General features: G+C 34.9%; 1 protein-coding gene across 6 annotated transcripts; it reads left to right on the forward strand.

The window, feature by feature from the left end:
* LOC18785961 (pentatricopeptide repeat-containing protein At3g53170) lies at nucleotides 15,298-22,808 on the forward strand. 6 transcript variants are annotated; one of them, XM_020558321.1, is made up of 5 exons: nucleotides 15,298-15,843; nucleotides 16,479-17,574; nucleotides 18,168-18,297; nucleotides 20,326-20,968; nucleotides 21,185-22,808. In XM_020558321.1, exons 1-3 carry the CDS (start codon nucleotides 15,520-15,522, stop codon nucleotides 18,188-18,190), a joined length of 1,443 nt encoding a protein of 480 aa, XP_020413910.1. In that variant the 5' UTR covers nucleotides 15,298-15,519; the 3' UTR covers nucleotides 18,191-18,297; nucleotides 20,326-20,968; nucleotides 21,185-22,808. The 6 variants fall into 6 exon arrangements, with proteins under 6 accessions (XP_020413910.1, XP_020413908.1, XP_020413907.1 ...); XM_020558319.1 differs by lacking the exon at nucleotides 20,326-20,968 and having other exon boundaries at nucleotides 21,185-22,804; XM_020558318.1 differs by lacking the exon at nucleotides 21,185-22,808 and having other exon boundaries at nucleotides 20,326-21,176.

Raw genomic sequence — 24,341 nt, forward strand, 5'->3', positions numbered from 1 at the left:
ATAATATGCTAAAATATTTATATTTATATGGGTGGTATGTTAACAATTACATGCAAAACTATTTTGGGGATTTATCATTTGATGACTACTCTTCAGAATACACTTACTCTACACATAGAAATGATGAAGATAGTGAAAAATTTGAACCTCGTAGGAACTCTATGTGGTACTAAGTCACTCATGTATCTTACCATGCAATGTATAAAGTGTAAAATATTATAGTAAATCATTATATATAAATGATTACGGTGTATTTAATCTTTTTTCATTAATTATTACATATTTTTTACACTCATAGTGTTTGCCCGCTTGCTGTATAATCAACTTAAATTAGTTAAATCCATCATGCAATGCATTTCCTTCTAATTTTTTGTGATAAACTCATAGATAATTGACTAAATAAACATTCTCCAAAGTTTCAATAAAAATTTCCAAGTTTTTCTTACAATTTCCGTGGTTTTTATTCAATTTTTATCGATATCGATAATATCCCGACATTTCCATCGAAATTTCCATATTTTTGGACTACCGATATTTCCGATATCATCGATATTTTAGACCTTGCTAGGAAGTACTTCTACTCATAAGCTCTTCTAACAAAAACGCTTTTATTATAAAAATCTTGAATTTTCATAAAAAAAAAAAATTAAAATGCTTCATGGAAAAGCACTTGGGAGTGCTTCCTGAAGAAGCACATAGCAGGTGCTTCTCCAGGAAGCGCTTCTATGACCCAGAAGTGCTTCTAAACTTTTCTGTCAAACGCTGTCAGAAGCGCTTTTAGTTATCAGAAAACGCTTTTAGCCCTTCCAGAAGCACTCCCAAACAGACATACCTTTCTCAAATGTAAAGCTTGGGAGCAAGATAGTATTAGTCCAGATCCAACCAATTTCACCTCTTTTTTTCTTGCTAAGCTTGACATCACCAGCCCACTTCTATCCTCAACCAACTCAAGTTTGGTGCCAAAGTTAGTGGCAACCCAAAATCAGCTAATTGGTGCAATTAATCTCATTATTTTTGGCTTATAACTTTAGCAGTTAAGAGTATTTATGTTTTTATTTAAAAACAAATGCTCTTATTTTAGGCTCACTAAAGAAATAGAGAAAGGGGACAGTGAGTCGGAAATAAGTTATTTTATGCCTTAAATTTTGTGTTTGAATTCTCCTTACCCCTTTCCCAATATAATATGATCAAGAAACTATGTCATGCATTTCTAAGTCTTACTAGGTTTGGTAACATCTAAATGGGATTAGTTAGTTGAAAGCGTGTGTTATGTGTATGGGTTTGTCATCTACTATTTTTTATTGTTTTTATAGAGTAAGAATAACATTGTGTGTAAATGTTTTGATTCCATAATCATCTTAATTAAGAAAATGAATTATTTCGTCAAATCAAAGACAATTCCATACTATTGGTGATTCGAGCGTTAAGGGAACAAATTACTTTTGAATTAATGGAATGTTTACTAATCCATAACCAAAATTAAAACAAGGAGTTGAATTTTTATTATGGGTAATCCTGTGTTTACTTACACATGGAGGAATCAAATTGCAAATGGGACACACACAAAATCAAGAATTCATTTTGGAGGGATTGGACTCTTGGGTGGGAGGTGGTATTCTAATCTCTGGAAAACTAACACATTATGAATCCATCTTTTTTACTCATTATATCCTCACACAACTTTAAAAATTCCAAATTTGTCATCAACTTTAACCCAACAATGAGGGCATTTTAGTAATCACATTGGTTCAATTCCAATTCATGTGAATTTAGTAAAGAACTTATAAGAAATTAGTACCACTCCTACCCCAATTCCATATGGTTTAGTAAACAATTTCAATAGAAACCAAACTCTAACTCTCCTCAATCCAACTCCTCAATTTCGAATTAATAAACATGTCATAAGTCAAAAGAGGTAATACTCTCGACATTCGTTGAATAGGTAAAGGAATACAAATGTATGGCTCCTGGTAATTTATAAATTTAAAAAAAGAGACAAAAAAGGCTTACTTTTTTACTTTTTTTTTTTTTACATTAAAAGGAAAAAAAATCAGCACTTATATTCTTTTATGGAAAAACAATCATGACCCGTTTAAGGTTATGGAAAGAAAAAAAAAGACTCATCAAAGAAATATTACGTTAGTATAGGTTGTGTTTGGTTCGTAGGAAAAGGGGCTTGTGAATGATTTCCCACATTTGGTAAGTTCAGAGATGTAAAAAAGCATTCACAAAGCATTAATTTTATATATTTTTTATGACCAATATACCCTTATTAACAATTAAAAATACCAAGGCATGCATTAGTATACTTTTTATTGCATATTTTTAATTTATGGGAGTAATTGGAAAACTAAATCAAATTTGTGTTTCATTCCTGCATAAACCAAATATGGAAGAAAAAAAAGATATTTCCCACTTACTTTCCTATCATTATCAAACATTGGAAAGAACTCTTCAATTTCCCTTCCCTGAGAAAGATATGGGGATTGATTCAATTCTTTTTCGCAAACCAAACGAGGAGAAATTATAGAGTGATACGGTATCACCACGTCAGCTGATGATACTTCCATTCAAAATCTGCCATGTGTCTTTTTTGAGAAGAAAATTAAATTTTTTTCACTGTTGGACTTTGTCTTCCAACTTTACCCTTAATAAAATAAAATATGAAAAAAAAAAAAAAAAAAAAAAAAAAAACAAGAAGACTGCAGCAGTTTCCCCTATCGGCAATCTGCTTACCTTGCACTGCCACCCCTTGGCTGCAGTCCCCCTCCAATAATATCAACATCAAACATACCCTTCTTTCACTAGTGGGTTGTCGTCATAGGAGATTTTGAAGATTTTTGTTTTATGTTTAATGGGTTTGCACTGATTTTCAAGATTTTTGGGTTTTCTAAATATGTTTGACTTTTTACTAAGAATGGGAGGCACGGAAAGGCCGGGTGGGTGGTGAGGGAGGAGGGAAGACGACTGGGTGGCGAGGGAGATGCAAAGACGGCTAGGTGGCGTCGATAGCACAGGGAAGACGGGGGAGATAGGTTAGAGTAATTAATGTTGAAGGGTAAACTTGTAAGACAAAGTCCAGGTGTAAATTCTTTTTAATTTTCTTTTCAAAAAGGATACATAGCAGATCTTGAGTGGGAATATCACCAGGCTAACTAATGCATTTTACACAATGTTTGTGTGTGTTTAAAGTAGCATAAACAGTATAAATTTTTTTATAGTAAAAGTTCATGTCTGTCAATTCATTTAATTTTAATGCACTTATTATTTCCTTTATATATTTATTTAAAAAATTCATGGTACCTCACTAACATTCAAATCATTAGTTTGACCAAAATAAAAAACAAAAATAAAAATAGAAAACTAACAACTTTTGGCTGTGCAAGACTCAATCGACCTGGCTCCTCTTCATTTTCAATTAGGTTTAATTATGTTCACAGGTCACAATCATACAATTTGCAAAATGTTTAACAATTCAACGCGTTTCTTTTCTCAACTCTCACATCCTATGAACAAACTCATCATGAGATGTATCCACGTAAATCAATTAGAAAATTAGAAAAAAGTAGTTTGAATTTTGTAACACCATTTCATTTGATAAAGGCGTTGGACAACAACCAGCCTTGCCTACCCCCAAAGTCCCAAACCCACCCACCATCAAAATGCACCAAATTTTATTCTATTCCCACTTCAGCCACCCCCCCTTGCTCAGCCCTTCGAATTAGATTGGATTATTTAAAATATATTTAAATAAGAAATGAAATTAGAGTTTAAAAAATTTTCATTTTATGGGAATTTGAAGACATAAGTTATAAGGTGTTAATATCCCGTCATTTTAAAGATAATAAGTTTCTTTCATGACTAATTCATCTTCTATATTCAATTTCGACAAAATTTAGAAATTGATCTCCATAATCCAATATTAAAGACCTCCTTGGGATCCATAAATCATACAATTTTTTCCTCTCCACATATAAAAGGAACTGTTCCAACACACATGTTAAACCGTGATTCATTTGTAAAGGGAAATGATTTCCGATAAATTAATCAAAAAGTTAAGTCCTGTATTAACAATAATTTAGATTGATAGCATAATTTATATCAGACCAATAACTATTTGAGTATCAACCATCATTTAATCATGTTAATGACCTCATCCCTGAAAATAAAAAAATAACCGCAGTAATTAGAAAAGGAAAAAAGTTTGCCAATAAATAACCCAAAATCTCAATGTGTATAAGCGTTTTGCCTCAATAACAATACTGAATCAAACAGAGAAAAGAATAATAAACTCATTGGTATCAGCCTTCTTGGGACCAAAACACCGCATCTGGGCCGTCGCAGCATCGCCGCCGGAAGTGGTGGCGCCGCCGCCAAAGTTGTGGAGGTTGTGGTGGTCTTCATGGCTGGGCGGAGGCGGATGGTAGTACATGCGGCTGGTCTGAGGGCAATGAGAATAAGATCTGGCAGCGATTCTCACTCCCTGATCCAAAATTTCCACCAGCTTGATCCCCATCTTGCTCTCTGGTTAATCTCTGTGTGTTGTATATTGTGTATGACTTGTATATCTCTCTCTCCTCTCTCTCTCCTCTCTCTCTCTCTCTCTCTCTCTCTCTCCCTCCCTCTTCTCTCTCAAAAATTGTTGGAGAAAGAAAGGGCGAGAAAGTGAAAGAAAATGGAGGAAAAGGAGAAGAAGTGGAAGCTGGAATTGGAACTTAGAAGACGTCCCAGGCGTCGGAGCCCATAAAATGGGAAAGGAGAGACGACAGAGAGAGAAAGAGAGGTTTCTGTGACGGCAGAGGGCTCATGCGGCTTTGTTTATATAGCTGCCTGCCTTCGCGTTTTCCCTAGTCTAATGCGTTTATTTATTTATTTTTATTAATTGTTTTTTTTTTCGTCTATTTGGTGGTGCTTCGTTGGTCTTTCCTTAATATTTTTGCCAATTGGGTTTCTTTTTAGGTGCTTCGTTGGTCCATACTACTTATTTGTGTGTTGAACCTTTTACAAAACGGATTTGCAAACCAATCCTTTCATTTACCGTCCTTCTAAATGAGGAAAAATAACTCCAAAGTTAGCTAAAAATCAAGAATTTAAAAATCGAGAATTTAATAGCTAAAGTCAAGAATTTATCTTGTTTGGCAATTTAAGTATGGAATTTATTAATAACACGCGGAAAAAATTGTAGAAATTGGGCCATCAAATTCCTCATTTAATAGGCGTTATTTTTCAATTTCCTCATTTAATAGGCGTTATTTTTCAATTTCCATAGTGTCATTTTACAAAATTCGACGTATATAAATTCAAATACTGAAATCTTCAATTGCAAGAAATTGAAATTTCGTTATTTTAGAATTCTATGTAATTTTCAATTCCTTTATCCAAACAGAGGATTATAGAATTATAATTAAAATCACAAAATTTGTGTTATGTGATTGTGTGTTTTAAAAGAAAACCAAAACAATACCACTATGTACAAATAGGTAATCTCTTCTTCAAGGCAAGGAAAGGATTCTAATTCTTTTTTTCTTTTTTCTTTTTTTTCTTTTTTTTTTTTGAAAAGGAAAATTACTCTAATTCTAAGAAGGTTAACTTGAGTAACAAGCCAAGTATAGAGGAGTGTATCTTAAAAAATGTAGCTATGTGGGGTGTGAAACTCTCCATTTACATAGTTGTATCCTTATATCTAGTCTCTTAATTTCTTCTTGCACTTTGTAAGTTTTGTTTAAGATGTTACATTGAACTATATTGTAATTCAGAAAATGATTTCAAATAATATAAGATAATGAACTCATGTAAAAGCATGAATCAATATGAATCCCAATAACTAGACAATTACAAATAAATTGGACTATAATTAAACCTCATACCGTACCATGCACATAGACATTATTCTTTTAGTGCAGTCCAATCCAATCCAGCATAATATTTAATCAAGTCCCATGTTCAAAAGCAAGAGAAAAAAAGAAGAGTAAGTCCCTTGTTCTATCCAACAAAAGAAAAAAGTCCCTTGTTCTAAATTGAATTAGTAGTCAATTGTCTACATATTTGTAGGGAAAAAAAATTAATTGAGAGGGGGCAACTCGAGAATAAAATAAGTAGACAAGACAGAGATACAAATATAAGAAAATAGAAGGGCTTGGATGAAAGTGTGTCCAATTAGGAACCGCAACTTCCGGTATTACTGGGTGGTTGTGTAGTTGTAAATATGCGTGACATGTTCGCCGCGTTGTAACTACGTTACAATTTCACAACAACTCTGGCTGGCACTTCTAGTTTTTAGGCCCTTATTACCTCACTACCTTGTTTTACCGGCATTCTCTCTCCAAGTCCAAGTTATGCCTTTTAGTTTTGTGTTTAATTACTTTTAATTGCCACTAATTTCACTTGTCATTTGATCATGATAATCAGCAAAGAAAATGGCTGAACTAGTGGAAAAAAACTTATAATCACTCTGAGATATCACTGCTTTGTTATTACTAACCAATCACGTTTCGTCACACATAATTGATTGGGATAGCAAAACATCCCAATAGTACTATCACATTGACCTATCATGAATTTATAAGGAGTTGGGCTCCTTATACATTCATGCTAAAAGTGAAGTATAGGTGCAATATCCACTGACGGACCCAGAAATTTCATTATAAAAATAATTTGCTAAGGAAAGAAAAGAAAAAGTGTGTCTGCGTTTGAGAAAAGCAGCTGAATTGCCGTCTTGAGAAAGAATTCCCGAATTGGAAACTATCTTCACCCGCGATTAATTTAAGCCAAATAATTAATTTAACAAGAAGAAAAAGAGAGCTTGTTAAAAACCCTTTTGTTTTATAGCCCTTTATCATTTTTTAAGCAGCCCAAACATCAGAGCTTGTTAAAGCCCACGAATTGCTTTATTTTATTTTATTTATTATTTAAGCCCTTATCCAAAATGACGTCGTTTTGGCCTAGATATTTTATAATAATTTAAAAAAAAAAAAAAAAAAAAAGAGGTGTTGCCCGCAGAAACAACCCAATGCGCAACAACAACCCAGCGCCTTCAAGTCTTGTTGAGACAATTCATCGAACACCTAGAACGCACCACAAAACCTCAACAGAGAGGCAATATGCAGCTTCATCTCCTTGTTCATTAAAAGGTCTGCTAGTGGCAGTATCTATTGGGCGACAACCATCATTTCCAAGCTGATATCACAAGTAAAACATTTGAATTTATACAATGTGCCTTATGTTGAAGTTGGTATTCAATAAGAGAATATGTCATGAAATTTCGATACTCAAAAAGAAAACTCCATTTTGAATTTTAACCTTGTTCTTATGGCAAGATCGATAAATTAGTATATATTCATGATTTCTTATTGTATGTAAAACAAGAAGATTATGGACTAGTAGGGAATATGTCTACCTGCATTGTTATTTTTGTTAATATAAGAAAAAAAAAAAAAAGTAAACTATGTAACTAAAAGAGTATACAAGACAAAGATATAAATATGAGAAAATACAGGGGCTTTGTAAACCACAAAGATTGATTTTACCGGGATGGAGACTTGTCAGGATTCTTCTTGTAAATATGCGCAAAATGTTTGCCGCATTGTGAGTTGTGTGACCTACCACCAACTTTGGCCTTTTCCAAAATGTCCCTTTAAAGTCGCTGGCTGGCTGGCTCACTATTTTATTTCCAGTTATACCCCTTATTTATCAATTTAATTACATACATGCTTCTTTCACATTTTCTTTTGACTTTATTAATTCTTTTTTGACTTGTTCCACGCTCCCATGACTATTCGTCCTCTAGAATATATTGTGCACCTGCCCAACCAACCAATCAAATTTACCCTTTTATTGAAAAAGAGATGTCCGAAGAACCGAAAGTCTCTAAATTTTATAGGAGAGCATATACTTACAAAAAGAAAAAACAACGAAAAGGTCTCTATTCTCAATGACGATTTTTATTTGCTGACATGGGTTTAGAGCAGTTGGTTATTTTATTGCACCTAAATTTAAATTAAAAGATTAATTTAAAGTAGTTTAGAATTTTTCTTTGTATTAAAAATTACTGTTACTTACTTTGTTTGGTTATATATTTATTAGTTTTTTTGCAAGCGTTTTCGTGCCTACGAGAGGTTTTTTATAAAAAAAAATTAAAATTTATTTTAAAATTAAAAATAATAATAGGTAGTTGTGTTCCATAAAAATAGGATCCGTTATTTGATTTTTCTTTTAATTTTAAATTTTTTTAACATGAAAAAGTGTGAATTTATCATATTATCCTCAATTGATTAATAATTTCAATTCTTAACGTTTGTATTAACCAGGGCGTTTTTCGGTATTTTGAATGTTGTATCATTCTATGTCTTTTGCTTTATATATACTAGCCCCTTGGTGCCAATTGGTTTTCTTTCTTATTTTTTTATTTTATTTTTAGAATTAAGAAAAGATAACATGGGTAGTTATGTTCTATAAAAGTAGGACCTATTATCTGATTTGTTTTTAATTTTAATTTGTTTTAATATGAAAAAAAAATGTGAATTTACCATATTATCCTCATTTAATTAATAATTTCAATTCTTAATGTTTGAATTAACCAAGGGCATTTTCTGCTATTTTAAATGTTTACCATTCTCTGTCTTTTGCTTTATATATATATATATATATTAAGGTTTCAAAATTAAAATTCAAAGTTGGTTTGTGGAGCTTGTGCTTTTAATGATTCAGAACATTGATCCTTACCTCCTCCCACAACTATTGTTTGATCAAAATACAAGTCAAGGTTATTTAAATTTTGAAGGAGGGAAGGGAAGATGGAGATGACGAATATGAGACAAACAAATGTATGAAGAATATATAAATTAGTTTCTAAAATCCTCAATCGGCGCAGTAACTTCTGCCTTAAATACCCCTTCGACAGGGTCACCAAGGTCGTATCCCAGATCAGTGTTTGATCGGAGCAGAGTATTCCTTCGGTACCTTGAATTGAAGTGAAGTCATTCAGTCGAACATTGAGTCTGTATAAGTAGCCTTTGCCAAGTTTAGTGAAACATGTTCTTCGGCATTTGTGGACTTCATTTGCATATCAGTGTCCAAGTTGCCAAATCTGCGAGGTGGACTACGGTAAACCTCTTAAGTATTGGTGTTAAGATAGAGCTTTCTGAAAAAGGACTTTGTCAAATTGACCCCTTAAGTTCCATTCCTCCTCTATATTCATAGCAAGATGAATTCGAAACACTTGCAAAACTTGTAAATGTCATGTAAGAAAGCATGCTGCATGCAGTAGTTGTTCTTTGACACATTTAATTTAAAATATAAACAAAAAAGTTGGTGTGTGATTTTATTTATTTAGTTGAGGAATAAACAAACAGAAAATCCAAATCCAGGGCATCATTTCCAAAATCCACATGCATGCTCCCATAAGAAACAAACAGGTTGCTTTTAAAATTGTACAGTTACAAGTTGCTTGTATAAAATAAAGTAATAGAAGAAAGAATAAGATAGTATCCCCTCCCTAGCGAATGACACAGAAAAAAAAGAGAATGCGATAGCATTTTTGTCGCTGGGTTTGCTGGTTGCTCCTCCCCTCCTCCCTTCCTCCCCTCCTCGTACTAAAAGATGCCGATTAGTAGCTACCTCTGCTAAAGAATTTGTTCAATTAGAATCACCCTTTACAATTGTTTAGCTCAGAAAAGAGAGATACTGGACCAAGCACACTGATCAGTGTTCTAGCCTCTTCTGTTACTGGATCAAATTAGTACGTGTGATGGCTTGAGGTCTAAGTAACAGACCTCGAGATGGTCTAATTTGTTGTTTGCGATAGGCGTGCCACTGTTGGAACATGAATCAGCCCAGCATAAAGAAATTAGTTGATTAAAGATGTACCTTTAGTGATTTACGCGTTATAATTTGATTTCTAATTTATCAAGCCATTGTGCTCTAAGTGGAGAATTGGCTCAGATTAGTTCTTTTCTATGCCTTGTATGAACTAAAGACGTTTAAAATTCTAGTTTATGCGCTGGTTTCGTTCATATCGTGAAGGATTAACCCCCGATCGGGCTATAAATGCCCATATCATGCTAGGAAACCTTTGGTAGGGCTGGATATTGGCATATCACTAGAAATATTTAACCAATTTCTGGCTGTGCTCTTAAACTTAAATTCAATAGAAAGACATGATTTAGGACTAAATATTTCTCGATTCAATTCGTTATCAATGCAAACTTAAAGTAAATGATAGAGAACAACTCTAAACTGAAGATTTCTCGATTTAGTTCATTGCAATTACATACTTTAAATGAATAGCGTAAACTAAATATGGTAAATTGAAGTACTAGTGTTGAAAATGAACAAAGCCTAGTAACTAGGAATCAATACCAAGTGTTGGCAGAGCAATAAATTAAAAAGATAACTCAGGAGTTGTCAATTGGATATCTTGATGCGAGAGAGGTTCGTTGAGTTCAATGAGATCAAGGATTGATCGAGTATGAAGTCTTTTTATGAGAAGAAAAGTTGAGTTGATTGTCGGTCGCTTGAGCTTTGGGCTCTGTCTCTATTTATAGGCTTTTTGGTTCTTGAAATTGCACGCTTGGTGAAGAGATGGTTGAGTCTGTGTTAGTTCTTTCTTTGCGGTTTAAACGGGTGAACAAGTACATCAATTTTTGCACCGTCGATTGTGGCTTTTCCTAGCATGACATTTTCTTCGACAAGTTGGTGTAGTATAGCTTCATGGTTCAAATCACATTTAATGTTGTTGCTCAGCCTTTCCCTTCCCCTTTTGTGGGAATTTTTCTGTGTATTCTTCTCCTCGTAGGAGGTTGTATTTATAATACAATAAACCCTTCCCCTTTTGGTGTGATCATGTTAAATTGGATTCTGTGCAATAGCTATTGTAGCATTGTTGTCACAAAAGTGATTCATTACTGACATAGATCGATACCCAAGTTCAGTAAGCAACCTACATAGCCAAAGGAGTTCGCAAATTTCTTTAGTCATACCTCTGAACTTAGCTTTTGCACTAGATAGAGCTATTACCTTCTGTTTCTTGCTCCTCCACATCACTAAATAACTTCCTAAGAATGTAAAGTAACCAGATGTAGATCTTCTGTCTGTTACAGTCCCTACCCAATATGCATCTGTGTAACCATCAATATTCATATGACCATCTTTTGAGAACATAAGTCCTTTGCCAGGTATAGACTTCAAATATCTAAGTATTCATATAAGTGCATTGATGTGGTCTTCACTTAGAGAATGCATAAATTGATTGCCTACGCTCACTGCATAAGCGATGTCTGGTCAAGTATATGACAAATAGATCAACATTCCCATTAACCTTTGATATCTTTCTTTGTTAGTTAGAACTTGATCCAGGTATTCTTCAAGATGGTGATTTTGAACAATAGGAGTGTCTACAAGTTTGCAATCTAGCATTCTTGTGTCTATCAATAAGTCCAAGACATATTTCTTTTGAGATAGAAATATTTCTTTCTTTGATCGGGCTACCTCAATCCCCAAGAAATACTGGAGTCCACCTAGATTCTTCATCTCAAATTTAGTAGCTAAATAGTCTTACAGTCGAGATATTTACTGTTCATCACTCCAAGTAATAATAATATCATCAATATATATTATTAAAGATTTTACCTTTCCTTTATGATATTTCAAGAATAGAGTATGACCTGAATTGCTCTGCTTAAACCCATAATTCCTAATTGCCAATTTGAATTGTCAAAAGCATGCATGTGGTGACTATTTCAAACCATATAGTGCTTTTTGCAACTTGCACACCACACTTGTCTGAGTAGATGTTGTATATCCTAGTGGAATGTCCATGTACACTACTTTTGTGAGTTCACCATGCAAGAAAGCATTTTTTACATCAAACTGATGGAGTGGCCAATCTAGGTTAGCTGCAAGAGATAGTAGAACTATGATTGTCATAGGTCTGTGTATACCTTTTTGCCACAAGTCTGGCCTTGTATCTTTCAACGGACCCATCGACATTGTGTTTGATAGTAAACACCCATCTACATCCAACTATTCTTTTTCCTGGTGGTAATATCTCGAGTTTCCATATCTGATTTTTCTCCAGAGCCTTCATTTCTTCTTTTATTGCTTGGGTTTACTTTGGATCTTTCAATGCTTCAATCACCTTAGTGGGAATGGCAATAGTAGACAACTGATGCATAAAAGCCTTCAATGGTTCAGGCAATCTTTGAGTGGACACATGATTGACAATTGGGTACTTCAATGTCTTCCTAATATCAGGAGAATATCAGTTTAATGATTTTCCACCATTATGCCTGAAAGGTAATTGGTATCCAATAGAATCATCAACTAAATACATGAAAGGCATTCGGTTGAGCAAATAAACAACAGTGACGATATCATCATCCAAGTAGTGGCGAGGAACATGAGCCCCAATCAAGAGTGCATAGGCTGTTTTGAGAAGAAGACAATTCTTTCGTTCGGCAACATCATTCTGTTGCGAAGTTTGAGGACAAGTCGTTTCATGGAGAATGCCATGCATATGAAAATACTTCTGAAAGTCATGATTGACATGTTCTCCCCTATTGTTAGAGTGAAGGATGTGGATTTTGGAGGAGAATTGAGTTTCAATCTGTTTGTGGAAGGATTTCAACATAATAAACAATTACATTTAATATAGGAATTTTTGGTGTGTAAGGAAAATAATGCCAACACGTTTGATTTTCCGCAGTTGTCGAAGTCAACTTTGAGTTTCAACTTGGATAATCGCTCCATTAACTGGGTAAAAGCAATTTTAAAATGTAAACAACGAATTTATTTTTAAGAGTCAGAAATATTGGGCCTTCGTTTCTAAGCATTTAAATATACTAATTTCGAACAGCTCAAGGCCCATTTTGATTAAAAACATCCCTAAATGGGCTTTTTTCAGTTTAGGTCCAAACAACAATTTTAATTAGTTTATATTTATTATTATTATTTTTTACGTGGAGGGTTCTATGTACATAGCATTTACCTCTATATTCACAATCCGAATTTGAAGTGCGAGGGATTGGGTGACTTTAGATTTTCGCTCACGACGCCGGAGTCGGAGGTGCTGCGACTGCGAATCATGGGGAAGAAAATGTCACATCCCGGGATCTGCTCCACCATAGCACGATATTGTCCGCTTTGGGCCCCCTCTTTGCCCTCATAGTTTTGTTTATGGGAACTCACGAGTAACTTCCCAGTGGGTCACACATCCTGGGATTGCTCTATCCCAAATTCGCTTAACTTCGGAGTTCTCCATGATTCCGAAGCCAGTGAGCTCCCAAAAGGCCTCGTGCTAGATGGAGGTGGGCATGTACATATAAGGCACATCACCCTCTCTCCGTTGGTCGATGTGGGATGTTATAGAAGAACACTTTCAAAGATATTGGGCTTAGAAAGTGTTTTAGTGTGAGACCCTTTTTTTATAATTTTTTTTTGTTCAAGTTAAATTAATATGTCATTCAGTAAAAGTAAAAAAAATTTAAACTAGTTTTTTCTAAATCCTTAGATTAGATCTAAGGGTGAGTGATCACAAATCTCTTAGACTATAAGGATCAAGATATTAACAAATGACAGAAATATGACGATTTTGTGAGTCGATGAGGTTTAGCTATGAATTTTGGTTTAATTTCTTTTTGATAAAAAATGATAATTTCATTCTTGAATAATCCGAAAGAGGGCTCCATCTATCACACAATTAGTAATGACTTTGATGGCTCATGCCAGAAAATAAAATTGGACAACCCTCTGTTTTCTGTTCAAGTATTTGCCAATTGCCAAACTCGGTTCATTACATTTCTCTCTCTTCACTGCTGCTTTCTAAACTTGGTCATATGATAGGAGAAGAATTCAAACATTCCAATAAGCGAAAAATCAATAAAAGGAAAATAATGGCTCATGATTAGTTACACTAATTTTCTTGTGTGTGTGTTTTTTTTCCCTGTTCCATGGATGTGTGTCATGCAAGCTATTCTTCAGCAAAATTGTTGGGTCTCTTAACAAGAAGAAGAGGATGAGATTTAGGGATTTCAAGAGAATAAGGAAGAGAGAATGTAAGAAAGAAAATAGCCTTGTAATTCTATATTTCTGATTATGTGTAAACAAATGGTAAAAGCACAGCTTTAGTTAGTGCTTTTACCATTCGTTTACACATAATCAGAAATACACAATTACAAGGCTAAAACAAAAAGTTACATGATAGTTGATAATATGAAGTTTTTTCAAATGAAATTGAGATGATTTTCATTAGTTTAGTTGAATTTATGTTTCAATTGAATATAACTAAGTTAATTGATAGTTTAAACTTAAAGTGAAATTAAGTGTTATAATGTAAGATAAATATATTTTTTAAATAAAAAAATTGGGAATTCGGGGCGAGTTTGGGAGACAACCCTCTGATGGGAACGAGGACGGGAGAATTCCCCGAAAATTCTTATCAGGGATGATATTGCCATACCCAATTCCTAACCTGCCCTACCATCCTAGATCAATCCAATATCAATTTTTTTGACCCCAAAAAAATAGACCCACTATATCAATAAATATAGTCCACTAAATTGTTTCTCAGGGGAACAAAAAAAAAGAACCAAGAATGAAGTTCATATACACTCTCCCTTTTTTCTCTGTCTCTTCCTCATGACGTTTTAATCTAGTAGCATTTAGTCTTCACTTTATTAGAAATGTTCTCGATTTAAATTATGAAAGACGGTTGTTGAATGAAAAAAAAAAAATTACCAACTTTTAAATCCTACCAATGTTTTCAAAAGGATGCTAAAATTGTGCATTATATGCATTTCTCAATCTCAATCCTTACCCACACCCCCAACGTCCCCTTTTTTTTTTTTTTTTTTTTTTTTCTCATTTCCTCTAACATGACTTTAGTGTAGTGTAGATGATCACTTGTACATTTGTTCCAAAAAAACAAAAGACTTCGCTTCTATTAAAAACTAGCCTTTTGGCACATGCCAATTGGTTTTATTTTTTATTTTTTATTTTATTTTTAGAATTAAGAAAAGATAATATAGGTAGTTATGTTCTATAAAAGTAGGACCTATTATCTGATTTTATTTTTAATTTTAATATGAAAAAAATGTGAATTTGCTATATTATCCTTATTTAATTAATAATTTTAATTCTTAGTGTTTGAATTAACAAAGAATATTTTATAATATTTTAAATGTTTCACCATTTTCTACCTTTTACTTTATATTATATATATATATATAGATAAAAAACCAGAACTGGGCTTGCTTAGCCCAAATATAAGGTTATATGCGTGGTCCAAAAACTAGGAGGAAAGAAGGACCTTGTGTAATTTCAACTCATTTGCATTCCAAACTCGGGCGCATTTTAGACTCGGACGCAAAAAGAAAAAAAACACTCAGGCGCATTTTATCACAACCCACTTGACCCTTCTAGCTTGCGCTTCTCACTGTCTTCCTCTGAACTGAACCCCAAGCCATCCAGTCACTTCCATTCCATATCCACTTGACAGTCTCTGAACTGTCCACGACCACCGGCATAATGGAGCCACACCTCCTTCACCCCACTAACCTGCGCTTTTCAACCTCAACCTCCTTAACCTCTGCCACATATTCGATAACACTCTGCGGTGAACATGCCCATAAACGAAACCCAACAATCCATTGTCTTCATTTATCGAAACGGAGCTCCAACCCGTCTTTGAAGGCCAAAAAGGAGCTTTCTCGACTTCTGAGAACAGACGCTGCTGTTAGAAACATTGAGAAGAAAGCAAATTCCAACAAGTACAATAACCTTTGGCCCAAGGCTGTTTTGGAGGCTCTGGACGAAGCTATTGCAAACAATCTGTGGGAAAGTGCTCTTAAGGTTTGTGGGTCTTTTTTCTTTTCTTCTGTGTGTTTTGGGTATGAGTTTTGTCTTATCAGTATGTTGGATTTTTGGTTGTTTGGTTTCTGGAGTTATGTTCAGCCTCTGTTTATTTTTTATTTTTTACTTTTGTATTGTTTTGTTAGAAATAGTGGGGAATTAATGATGAGATTATAAGTTTGAAAATATTAAGATATTAAGTTGGACAACCTCTCTGAAATGAAAAGTTGACAGCTTTAGTGGGAATAGGATTAGTCGTGGCTAGAGGCTTTCTGGGTTGGGGAGAAGTGAACTCTTTAGGTTTGCGGAAATTTATTGTTTATGAACCAAGGCTTCTGGGTCTGTTACATGTTAAATTTCACAATTGGTGATCATATGTAAGAAGAATTTGCTTAATTGAAATTGCTGTTCTATCAAAGAAGCGACAATTTCATTTTGATTAATTGTGCAAATGGTTAGATTCTAAAATCCTTGGTCATTTCAAAATAATTCTGTACAAAAAATTTAAGTGCTATTTGTAGCATCCTGGTTTGGAATGCCATCCATATGCCACTGGATTTCTTTGAGTCTTCATTTCTCCCTTTTGTTCCGTCTTCAAATTTTTTCTGATATAAAACAACTCTTCCTTTCTTTAGATTTTTGGACTACTACGTAAGCAACACTGGTATGAGCCGAGATGCCAAACATACACTAAGCTGCTGATGATGCTTGGCAAGTGCAGGCAACCTGAGCAGGCCAGCTTGCTTTTCGAGCTCATGTTAAGTGATGGGCTAACACCTACTGTTGACGTCTACACTGCTCTTGTTAGTGTTTATGGAAAAAGTGGCCTCCTTGACAAGGCGTTCTCTACTGTCGATGATATGAAGTCAGTTTCTGACTGCAAACCAGATGTATATACATATTCTATTCTTATTAATTCCTGCACCAAATTCAATCGTCCTGATCTGATTGAAGAAGTTCTGGCTGAGATGTCATATCTGGGGATTGGATGCAACACAGTCATATACAATACTCTAATTGATGGCTATGGTAAGGCTGAAATGTTTGAACTGATGGAGGACTCGTTGACAGACATGATTGAAAGTGGCAGCTGCCTTCCTGATGTTTTCACATTAAATTCTTTTCTTGGGGCTTATGGGAAATGTGGACAGATAGAGAAGATGGAGAAGTGGTATGATGAATTTCAGCTGATGGGAATAAGGCCAGACCCTAAGACATTTAATATCCTGATTAAATCATATGGGAAAGCAACAATGTACGAAAAGATGGGGTCTGTTATGGAGTTTATGAAGAAAAGGTTTTTCTCCCCAACTGTTGTTACTTATAATATTGTAATTGAGGTATTTGGGAAAGCTGGAAATGTTGAGAAGATGGGCGAATACTTCAGAAAAATGAAGTATCAAGGAATGAAGCCTAACTCTATCACCTATTGTTCTCTTGTTAGTGCGTATAGCAAAGCTGGGCATATGAGTAAAGTTGATTCCATTTTGAGGCAAGTAGAGAATTCGGATGTTATACTGGATACGCCTTTCTTCAACTGTATTATTAGTGCTTATGGTCGGGCTGGTGATGTAAGAAAGGTGAGCGAATTGTTTTTGGCAATGAAAGAAAAAAAATGTTTGCCTGACCATATCACCTTTGCTACCATGATCCAAGCCTACAATGCACGAGGCATGACTGAGGCTGCTGAGGACTTACAGAAAAGGATGATTACCAACACGGAAAATTCAGGTATCTTAAAATGCCTTCCCCATTCTATGAGTTTCTGTGTTTTCTCCCTTCTAATTTTGTATTTAACTATTGATGAAGTTACTTTGTTTTCTCTAGTCAATCCTCACATGAGGAAGGCATAAAAAGAATTCTATTTAGAGTTGTGCTAACTCAGCTCATGTGTTGCATTTTTAGAGGATTCTTCTGTACCTATGTTTGTAACTTGAATGGTTGAGGGATTCATCAATTCAGCGGCTAGGATTTTTTATTTTACTTATTATTTGTTTAAATATAATTTGTAAAGAACTTAGCAGCTAGATTCTAAGTTATTGTTGTTAACATTCAAGAGTCTAGACGATCAAAATCTGATATGGGCTGGATGACGAGAGGCTCTCTTTCATTTCATAAAAATTCCCTAACCTCAGTTAAGGCGGGATTCTATTCCAATTCTTGGTACGATGCCAGAGACTTTACTAATATGCTAGCTAGTGTTCTCTGAAAGGACCGACTTTAATTCTGCTTTTACTATGGCTTATTTTTAATGAAATAATTTCTGCTTTTACTATGGCTTATTGATTATGGGATACATCTCATTAAACCATTGCATTTTGCAGGCACAAGGTTGATTGGATGCTAGTATGTTAATTATATTGAAGAATAAACCTTCGAATATAAACAATTCAGACTTCAAAGATGGTCAAAACTCGGACAAATGATGATAGCTTTTGGCCAGCTATATTGTAGGTAATCATAACTTCTTATCCTCCTCTCTCTAATTATCTGGAAAGTTGTGTCTACTTTTATTAGTAATCTCTGCTGAATGTGATTGGGAGAAAAATATAACCATAAACGCAAATTCAGACTAAATGTTAGTGGGTGCGACTCTGATACTGTGGTTAGAGGCTTGAGTAGATGTCCTTGGAAAGACATCATAGGATATTGGCGCAGAGAGATATAGGGGAATAGGGAGATCGAATGATAACCCTAAAGTAACAAACTGGAATCCACCAAAAGATTGAGTACAACTAAAAGGTATTTGATTGATAATAAACTGAACTGTCACAATACGATGCCATGAGTTAGTTTAAATACAAAACCTTAGGAAACCCTAGGTTCCAGAATATTCATAAACTTGGCTAATAAGAAAATAATAAAAATCCTAGCTAAAATCATATATTAGGAAAATAATATTCTAATAGATAACTTATAATAGATAAATTATTCTTAAAAATATAAAATAAAACATTAAAGTAAATATAAATCTTGACAGAGACCATAATTGCTTCAAACTATCAATTTGAAAATCTCAACAATACGCCTTCCTCTTTTCCTAGTGCCAAATTTGACATTTAATCGGAAATTTTCTCTCTTGCACGATTTCCTTCCAACTTGGAGCCACTTTATTTTAATTAATTTTTCACACCATAATTGACCGATATTTTGTCCCACATCAGATATTAATTCTTTTATCCCTAACTTTGGTTAATGTTGGGAAATGGGGTGGACATTAGGTTCTAGAGGAGTTGTGGATGGGGAAGTTTTCTGTATGTTCCTTTTATCCATGTTTTTCATAAATTTTTCAAGTCACCTATATAACATTCCAATTGCCAATATGTCTGTTGATTCTTCTTTTGCAATAAGTTGGAATTTTAATTTCTGCACAAACTTGAATGATTTGGAGGTTATGGAGCTTTCTTCGTTACAACCAACGAAAAATATGTCCTTAGAATTGAGGAGATTGATAAAAGTTATAATAACTTGAGTCATCCCATGTGTTTTTTGTGTAAACCATTTTTTAGCAGTTAATTAACGAATCATCTCCTCCCATTTTCGATCCTCTTCAGTTGATTTGGAAAGCACAAGTGTCAAATAAGGCATAAGTTTTGGGATAGATTATGCTCATTGTAGAGTCGGTTTGCGACATTATCCTCAGGGGTATATCTCTATATTGGTGGGCCATGTGCTGAATGGGAGCTGAAAGTACAGACGATTGCCCTATTACTCTAAAGCTTTGGCACAAACTGTTTTCGGAAGCAAATGTGATATGTGTGACTCCCTAATTTTGCATATTCTATGATAGTTGCTTTTGGAAAAAAGGGGGGGGCAGGCGGGGGGCGAAGGAGCAGAAGTAATATGTAATAGTTGTCTAATGATTATTGCATGCGTAGTATCTAGTATGGATGGAACAAAACCAGAGGATTTTTGAAAACTTTAATGTGGATGAAGCGAAGGGGTTATGTGATGTAATTTTCTTTTGGGCATCATTGAAGAGAAGAAGAGAGGGGGGGTTGCTTGGTGCTTGCGCTAAGCAAGGCGGTCGAAGAAGGCCGCAAGTGGAAGCAACTGTATACGACCTCCTCTTCCCCTTCCACCAACTGCTACGCTTGCAGAGGACGCCATTGCCATTGCTAAGTCTTGGTTGCTTTTAATCATTGTGGGCTTCAATTTCATCAGAGATGTACCAATTTTTCTTATAGAGGCGTATTAGAAGGCGGTTATCTTTTGAGTTTTCTCTTGTTTAGGTTAGTTTCTTTTGCATTTTATGTGAGATTCTTTTGCAATGTATTTTGATGTTCATAGTTGCTGGTTGGTTATTTGTATGTGTTCCAAACTCCAGTGGGCTTCTTGTACACTATGGTTGTACTTTCATGTATAGCATTTTAATAAAATGTTTGTGTTCCTCATTTCTTTCGGTTATCTTCAAAACATGATAGCTTTTCAATTTTTTTTGCCTTTTTCCCCCTTCAATATGGTTGACTTATAGCCTTACAGATGAAATTAGGTGAACTAATAAATTTCATTTTGGTGGATCTGAAGACATGTTTGTTAAAGGGAGAATGTACATGGCACAAAATGGCAATTCTGCATTGTTTGTTTGGTTATTTGAATTGGCAATTGGATACAGAGTAAAGAAAATTAAGTGGGGATGGCTTCAGCTGCAACAGACCTTTTGATTGGGAAAGTAGTATAATATCTTGAAAACCAAGTCTCATTGTTAGGAGTTATGATCAAATTGTTGAATTCATAGACGAGCAAATGAGTCGAGGTCCATGCACAAGAATTCTCGGCCAAGCTATGTGTTTCCCCCAAGAATCTTTGGGAGAGGCATCGAATTTCAACCTGATTGCTGAAGATCGTCAAAACAATCGAAGACATTCCATAAAGAAAACAAGGTTATCTTGTTGAACAAGGCATGAATACTTCCCATTATGATACGAAGGGGTGAAAATCTGCAGGGAGTGTCTCTTTTCCTTGAAGACGATAATCTCGTGGGCATCGTAGATGCCCAAGAGAAGTTAGTTGGATGATTGTTGTCTGCACAGCTTCAAAAACTATAATTTCAGTGGTTGGAATGGGAGATTTGGGCAAGACGACTTTAGTTGCATCACTTCTGCTAACTGGAAAATTAGAGAAGGTTCAAGTTTGGTTTCATTCCTTTCAGAGCCTTTACATTCTTGATTTTGTATTGGTCCAGGGGTTAACCCAAGATTGTCTTCCTCACTTCGAAGCACCACCCAATTTGACCAAACTTTGGCTGACAATGCATGTGTTGCTGCTAATGTGCTGTTATGGTGTTTACATATCTTGTTGGAGACTTGATTTTTATTATTTTTTTGGGTTTGAATACTAGATTTCATAAAAGGCCAAAGCCAAAAGAGAGGCAAACAGAGACGGGAGTCCCAACCTGCATCAATACAGAGCACTCACAGGGAAGCCAAACAAACAGAGCCTGCACAGTGACCCAGGCTCCACCAAAATTAAGAAATGGGGGGGACATCGAAGACCATCCCTAGCCAAAACCAAGACCAATGAGGGAAGAGGCTGAGTAGCCCATCGCAGTGATCGCACCTCATTTGACATGGCTGCAGCAGCATGAGCAGCTTGGTTTTCCAGACGAGAGACCCACTCCCATTTAATGCCAGAGAAGAGAACCAGGAAGGAAGCAAGTCGCTTGATTTCCAATATAATAGGTAGGATTCTCCAATTGCTTCTGTGTCGACTATCAGTAAGACAGGTGATCACCTCTTTCTATTAGAATGCTGTGCAATACATGTAATTGGTATTGTTTTATTTCATCCCTATTTTGTATTCCTGGTTTATGGGGGATCCTTGATTATTATAGGAGTTAGCCTTGCTGCCCAAGTGTTGTAAACCATATATAGTCGGGCACTGGCTCGTGTTTTAATCATTCTTTTTCATTCAATAGTGGTATCAGAGCCCTTGGGTGATACCTAGAGTTTCTGTCATTCTTCTTTTTCTTTAGCTTCATCACACCACCACAACTCCGACAATGGAACAACTTCAATCCATTGCTCCAGGACTGTCAGCTGAACACTATGATCAAATCATGCAAACAGTAGGTCACGATTGCAAACAGTAGGACACAATTGACTAAACCTTAGGATGCTTTTGTGAATCTGCTCTCTCAATGAGAGGTATGGCCACAAAAGGGAAAGGTGTGAGATGAAGGGACAACCATGTGGGGTTATGCCTAGTAAAACGAATGTGGGGAAGGAAGCTAACCCTATGAAGGATGACAATGGGATGAATACACAGAATAATGATACTGTTGCTCCTGAAGTGAATGATAATTCTGGTAATGACTCTCTCAAAGGGCCTTGGATGCATGTTACCCCAGAAGAAAACCTAGAAATGATGGTGAGGAGGCAAATGGGAAAGGCTCTACTTCTAAAGCCAACGGTTCTAGATTTGACACTCTGCGACAAGTTGATGAGAATTTTGGAAGGAATGAAAGGGATGCCAATACAGAGCATGTGCATAACCATATTCGATCTAGCTTTATTGGTAATAATGCGAAGGGACATGGGCCATAGGTGTGGAGTAAATCGCAGAAGGCTAAGATTGCTGATAGGACATCTTTACAAGATACTTCAATCCGGAAGATTCAAATGCAAGAAGGGGTAAGACAACAAGTTCTGGTGAGGCAAAAGTAGGTACATTATTTCTCACTATAACAAAATACTTTGTAATAGAAACTTATGTACACATTTTATAAATTACAAATATATTTACAAAATAATATACCTAGCTCGGATAAATGAGGTACATGTTACTTTGTAATAGAAAATTTGTGCACTTTTTTATAAATTATGAACATATTTAAAAAAATAAGATACCTATTTTTCATTATTTCTATATTAAAAAATAGGTACGTTGAAGATAAGAATATATGAATATGATCCAAATGTTTTTTTTTTTTTTGGGGGAAATATTTATGCCAGCATGACCCAAACAGTTAAACCCATAATCAAAACCTATAATAAAACAATTAAATATGCAAATCAACCCCATTATAAACGGACAATTAATGATGATTGATTTAAAGACAAATTTTTTGGAGGGAATCAAAATTAAAACACTACCACGTAACACGTTGAATTTTAAATAGGGGTGTTTTGGAAATCTAAAAATTATAATAAATCAGATCATGAGCTTCACAAGGTAACTTAATGAGTTAGATCCAAAATCATATGTTTTTACTTATAAAAATTGGGCATTATTTATAGGAACAAAAAGTAAAGGGTTGTAGGAAAGAAAAATTGAATTTGAAGGGGATTAGTATTTAAAATTTTGGATATTTGGTAAAAACGAAACCCATGAATGGGGGCCTACAGAAATGTATGGTTTTTCATTAGAAGTACAAATCATACAAAGAGGGAAAGAAATGGACCAATTTCAGTTTCTTTTGGTGTCCAATTGAGATCATGTTCGATTCAAAGCAGAACTAACTCAAACCATAGTTTGTTTACAGCATAATTTATTTGAATGTTCTTTTGTTTTCCCTCTCTTATTGAAAGATTACATAGTAGTTGATGCAAAGAATGTGAGCGAGGGAGAGATACAGAGGGTGGGAGAGAGTTGCCGGGAAGAGTATGGAGGGGGAGGAAAGAAAGAAAAGAAAGGTGTAAAAGTCCCCATTTTAATTTTTAGTTTTTAATTCTGACATAAAATCTAATTCGAGCCTGTTTGAGAGTGATTTTGGAACAGTTAAAAAGTGCTTTTTGATAACCAAAACACTTCTAACAGCATTTTTGGACTATAGAAGCGCTTTCTGGAGAAGAATCTGTCATCTGCTTCTTTAGAAAACCTTTTTTGGCATCTTTTGGAAACTGAGGAAAGCATAAGCTATCCTTGATTTCCCAGCGCCATTCTAAACGATGTTCATGGCATCTTTTGGAACTCATATAGCCTTCTCTGCAAAACAAGGCAGTTGAAAGGCAGCATTGCTGCAAGAGTGAAAACTGAGGAAAGCAGATCCATTAGGGGTAATGGTCAAATTAATGGGTGCATTCAAAGCCCACTTAGATCAACCCTTAAATACATGCAATGGGCCAAATTGTGGTGGATGAAAGGCTTCTCAACCGCCTTGGGCAATCCAGAGGCATTACCCAACTTAAAACCCTTCTCATATTTTGGAGGGTGTATTTAATTGTGATTTTAATAGATTTTAATGCAATGGATCTCTTTATCGTTTGATAAGAGGTGAGATTCTCAATTGGACTGCCTTAATCATGCCCAGTTACCAAATTTTTATGTTTTATGTTTTATTATTATTATTATTATTATTTTAATCAAATAGAAACTTCATTAGGTAAACTTCAACAATACAATTAAAGATATCATCATGACATCTAAAGAACTAATTTCAAGACGGCAAAAAACTAACATGCTGAAAACAAAACTAAAATGGATAAAAGCAGCACTAAAACTACTAGCTCACATCACTATAATTAAGCATAATCTCAAACAAAGCTTGCAAGCTCAAA

The sequence above is a fragment of the Prunus persica genome, chromosome G2, assembly GCF_000346465.2.
Source record: "Prunus persica cultivar Lovell chromosome G2, Prunus_persica_NCBIv2, whole genome shotgun sequence".
NCBI classification, from domain to species: Eukaryota; Viridiplantae; Streptophyta; class Magnoliopsida; order Rosales; family Rosaceae; genus Prunus; species Prunus persica.

Excerpts from the sequence above, each read along its gene's own strand:
- LOC18785961 (XM_020558321.1), top strand. The coding sequence starts at position 15,520 with ATGGAGCCACACCTCCTTCACCCCACTAACCTGCGCTTTTCAACCTCA. Across the intron at positions 15,844-16,478 it reads TGTGGGAAAGTGCTCTTAAG|ATTTTTGGACTACTACGTAA; the intron begins GTTTGTGGGTCT and ends TCCTTTCTTTAG. Across the intron at positions 17,575-18,167 it reads TACCAACACGGAAAATTCAG|GCACAAGGTTGATTGGATGC; the intron begins GTATCTTAAAAT and ends TGCATTTTGCAG.